The 5,000-nt window shown below is 35.8% G+C and overlaps 1 protein-coding gene across 4 annotated transcripts in view; it reads right to left on the bottom strand.

Moving 5' to 3' along the window:
- The window catches only part of LOC122263666 (glycoprotein-N-acetylgalactosamine 3-beta-galactosyltransferase 1), a 38,314-nt gene that overhangs the window by 18,206 nt on the left and 15,108 nt on the right, over nt 1-5,000 (bottom strand). Inside the window, exons 2-4 of one of the 4 annotated variants that reach the window (XM_086537541.1) lie at nt 1,015-1,135; nt 552-613; nt 1-114 (exon numbers count right to left, since the gene is read on the bottom strand). The exon at nt 1-114 is cut by the window's left edge and continues 33 nt beyond it. In XM_086537541.1, coding sequence (XP_086393667.1) covers nt 1-114; nt 552-613; nt 1,015-1,135 — 297 coding nt within the window. The remainder of the gene's footprint in view (nt 115-551; nt 614-1,014; nt 1,136-5,000) is intronic. The other 3 variants (XM_086537542.1, XM_086537543.1, XM_086537544.1) reach the window with 3 other exon arrangements.

Raw genomic sequence — 5,000 nt, 5'->3', positions numbered from 1 at the left:
AGCGCTTTCCCCAGGTTTCCATGACAACGCGTGCTGAGGTGTTGTGGTTCTTGGCTGCCACAGGAACCCAGCACAATACCCTCAGTACTCTCCTCGCCTCCTCTGCTTCAACTTCTTCGATAAAGAAAATTAATGAATACACGCCAATAAACACACACATACACAGACACACTTACACACACACATACAGACAGACACACACACCGACACACACACAGACACACACACACACAGACAAACACACAGACACACACACACATATACACACACACACACACATACACGGAAATATTTCTACGACAGATCGAGTGAGAGGGGGAGGGGGAGGGGGTATAGGAAGGAGGTAACGAGTGGACTTTTTGTTTGATGATTATCATATGCTGACGCCAGCATGTAATGCAGTCTTACGGGGTGTGGGGAACACCTGCAACAGACCCTGGTGATAAATCCTGTTGATGTTTCATGAGTCCCTAAATATACCTATGTATACTGTATTAGTGTTTGTAATAGATTTGGAATATGGGAGAACATCTGGACTTTGGCACACTCACCTTGCGAATTTATCTTGCCATTTTGGAGTTTCATCGTGTTGTCTGGCATGTGGGCCTTCAGTCTGGAATCAGATTTTATTCTTTCTTTTATTGTCTACTTCAGTGGTTATCAAACTGTTTGTCATGGCACACAAGTGAAATAGACTTTGTTGGTCAATTATGAGTTTCCCATTCTTCTAGCTAGATTTGCATTTGTGAATCTGACATGTATCTTCCGTTTATTTTGTTTCAAGCAGCAGTAAGAATCAATATTGCAATCGACTGTAAAGGTAAATAAATCTTAGGTGACATGGTTGGGGGGGGTTGGGAAGGGCAGTCAAAGGAAGGAGCGCAACAAAAAGAACTGTTTTATAAAAGTTTGAGAACCACTGGTATGCTTATACCTGTTCCAGGAACATATGAACCTATATATCCACAATGGTTGAAAGACATCAAACACATCATCTTAATAAAAAGTGCTTACCTGGTGTCTCCAAGTATGGATCTTTGGCTGTATGTTGTATACACGGTAAATGCATGAATGTTCAATAAGACAACCCCTGTCGCTATTAGTATCAAAGGTATCACCGCCCTCAAACTTCTCTCTGTTGGGGGCAAAGATCCTACATGATATAAAGATGATATAAAGGTCCGCAGACACGAGTTTTCCTTAATAAGGAAAACTACGACACTTTGTCATCTAATGATTGATCCTTTCGTGACTTCTCCGGAATCGTCACCCCAATATCATAAAAAAGCAAAAGTTCAAACACGTGTTCTTTCGTTTTAATGACTTTATCTATTCTTTGCATGGCTCTCTGAATAATAGATTTAAGAAAGGTGTCATTACTGATTCATCTGATGGATGTTTGTTTTTTTGGGTGTGGGTGGGGTGTGTGGGGGTGTGTGTGTGAGTGTTTTGTGTGTGTGTGTGTGTGTGTGTGTGTTTGTGTTTGTTGTTTGTTTGGGGTGTGTATGTGTGGTTTTGTTTTGGGGTGTGGTGTGTTGTGTGGTTGTTGTGTGTGTGTGTGTGTGTGTGTGTGTGTGTGTGTGTGTGTGTGGGGGGGGTGGGGTGTTTGGTGTGATGTGGTTTTAAAGTGGGAGGTGTGTAGTGGGGTGTGTGTGGGGGGTGTGTGGTGTTGTGTGTGGAGTGTTGTGTGTGTGTGTGAGTGTGTGTGAGGATGTGTTGGGGTGTGTGTGAGAGTGTTGGGTGGGGTTTTGTGTGTGGAGAGGGGGGGTGGTTGCGTGTGTTGTGTGTTGTGTGTGTGTAGGTGTGGGGTGTGTGTGTGTGTTTTGGTTGTGGTTGTGTGGTGTGGTGTGTGTTTGGTGTGTGTGTGTGGTGTGGTGTGTGTGTTTGTGGGTGTGTGGGTTTTGGTTTGTGGGGGGGTGTGGGGTGTGTGTTTGTGTGTGTGTGTGGGTGTGGGTCTGTGTTTGTGGGGTGTGTGTGTTTTTGTGTTTTGTTGTGATGGAGGTGTTTTGTGGAGTGTGTGGGTGTGTGGTGTGGTGGTTGCGTTGTGTGAGTGTTTGTGTTGAGAGTTTGTGTTGGGTGTTGTGTGATTGGTTGTGGGTTGTGTGGGCGGTTTGTAAAGGTTTTGAGTGTTTGTTGGGTTGAAGTTTTTTTGTGTGTGAGGTTTGTGAGTGTTTTTGAGGGGTGGAGGTGAGTTGAGATGTGGTGGGGTTTTGGGCGAGGGTGGGTGGGGGTGTGATGTGTTTGTTTTTTGTGTGTGGGGGGGGGGGGGGGGAGGGGGGGTGTGGGGGTGTGTTGGTGGTGGGGGGGGTGGGGGGGGGGTGGGTGGGGGGGGGGGGGGGACGGGGGGTGGGTTGTGGGGTGTGTGTGTGGTGGTGTGTGTGGTGTGGTGTGTGTGTGTGTGTGTGTGTGTGTGTGGGGTGGGGTGTGTGTGTGGTGTGTTTGTTGGGGTGGTGTGGTGTGTGTTGTGTGTGGGTGGTGTTGTGTGTATGGGTGTTTGTGTGTGTGTGGTTGTGGTGTGTGTTGTTGTTTTTGTGTGTTTTTGTTTGTGTGTTGGGGGTGAGGTGAGTGTGTGTTTGTGTGTGGTGTGTGGTGTGTGGGATGTTTGTTTTGAGAGTGTGTGTGTGTGTGTTTTGGTGTGTAAAGTGTGTGTGTGTGTGTGTGGTGTGGTGTGGTGTGTGTGTAAGGGGGGAAAATAAAAAAATGAATTTTAATATTTTTAGAAAAAATCTGTGTTTTTATTTTTGTTTTTTTTTTGTGTAAGGGTGTAAAGAGTGTGGGGTGTGTGTTGAGTGTGTGTGTGGGTGTGTGTTTGTGAGTGTGTGTTGTGTGTGGGTGTGGTGTTTTTGTTGTGTGGTTGGGGTGTGATTGTTGTGGGTGTTTGTGTGTTTTGAGGTGGTTGTTTTGTGTGGGTAGTGGGGGGGTGTGTGTGTGTGGTGTGTGGTTTGGGTGTGTTTTGTGTTTGGGGGGGGGGGGGGGGGGTGGGGGGGGGGGGGGGGGGGGGGGGTGGGGGGGGGGATGTTTGTTGAGGTTTAGGTTTTTTTTTGTGGTTGTGTGAGGTGTGTTGTTGGAAAGTAGTTATGGTTTAATTGTATACTATTATTTTTAATATTTATTTTATTTTGATATTTATGATTAATATTTAATTAAATACATTTATTTTATAATATATGATATATATATATATATATGGGATAATATATTTTTAATTAATATATAGTATTATATAATATATATATATATATTATATAATTGTATAGATTTTAATTTTATATTATTATATATATATTTCATATAGAAAAAAAATATATATATATATATATATATATATATATATGTAATGTTATATTTTAAAAATATATATATTAAAATATATATATATATTATATATTTTTAATCGATATAAATATTTTTATTTATATTATATATTTATTATAAAATTGTATTATATTTAATTTTTTATATAATATTTGATATATATATATATTAGTATTTTATATAATACACAAAATAAAAAAAAAAATTAACAAAAAAAATAAGGAATTTTTTTGGGGGTGGCTGTTTATATATTTATATATATATATATTATATATATTATTATTATTATTTATTATATATTTATATAATATATATATATAGATATTTTATATTAATATTTATTTTATTTATGTAGTTTTAAATATTATATATATATTAATATATATATATATTTATAAAAATTTTTATCATAATATATATAAAAAGAAAAAAAAAAATACAACAAAAAAAAAAACCAAAAAAACACAAAATAAATAAAAATATATATATATATATAATATATATATATATTATTTATATATATATAATATTTATATATATATAAATAATATATATTATATATATATATAATTTATATATATAATAGATATATTATATAATATATATATTTTTATATATATATATTATATATATATTATATATTATAAGAGTGTTTATATATTATAATATATATATATTTTTTTTATATGTGTGGTGGTGTGTGTGTGTGTGTGAGTGTGTGTGTGCTGTGTGTGTGTGTATACATATACAAATAAATATATTATATATACATTTTTACCATATATATATATATATATATATCTATATATACATATATGTATATCTAGTATATATACCTATATATGCAACACACACACACACACATACACACAACACATACACACACACACAACAACACACAGACACACACACACCATATATATATATTATTGATTTATATGTGTATATATGTATATATATATATATATGTGTATATATAGTATATATATATATATATATATATATACATATACATTACGTATATAAATATATTACTTATTGATATATATATCCTTATATATTATATATATATTATTATATATATATATTACTCTTATATATATATACCATATCATGTATAAGTACATATACAAAATATAATCTATATCTATTATCTACTATATCTTTATTATTCTATTTATCTATCTATCTATTATCAATTTCTATATCTATTATTCTATATCAATATCTATATCTATCTATCAGTTTATATATATATATATTTTTATTTATATATATGTATATATATATGTATATTTATATGTAATATATATATATTTATATATATTATTATATCTATATGTATATATATACACACCACCACACATCCACACATACAAACACACACACAAACACACACACACACACACACACACACTTCGCGCTAACATACACACACACACACACTTAGCGCAACAACACACACACACACACACACACTACGCGCGCACACACACCACTTACAGCGCACGCACACACACGCACACACACGCCACACACACACACACACACACACACACCACACAAACACTTACGCGCACACACACTCACACAGGACACACACTTACCGCGCGCACACACCCACACACACACCACACTTACGCGCGCACACACACACACACACACTTACGCGCGCGCACACACAC

This window comes from Penaeus japonicus, unplaced genomic scaffold (assembly GCF_977035675.1).
Source record: "Penaeus japonicus unplaced genomic scaffold, GWHDUDI00000001_assembly GWHDUDI00000006, whole genome shotgun sequence".
NCBI lineage: Eukaryota > Metazoa > Arthropoda > Malacostraca > Decapoda > Penaeidae > Penaeus > Penaeus japonicus.
This window is presented reverse-complemented; position numbering and strand designations above follow the sequence as displayed.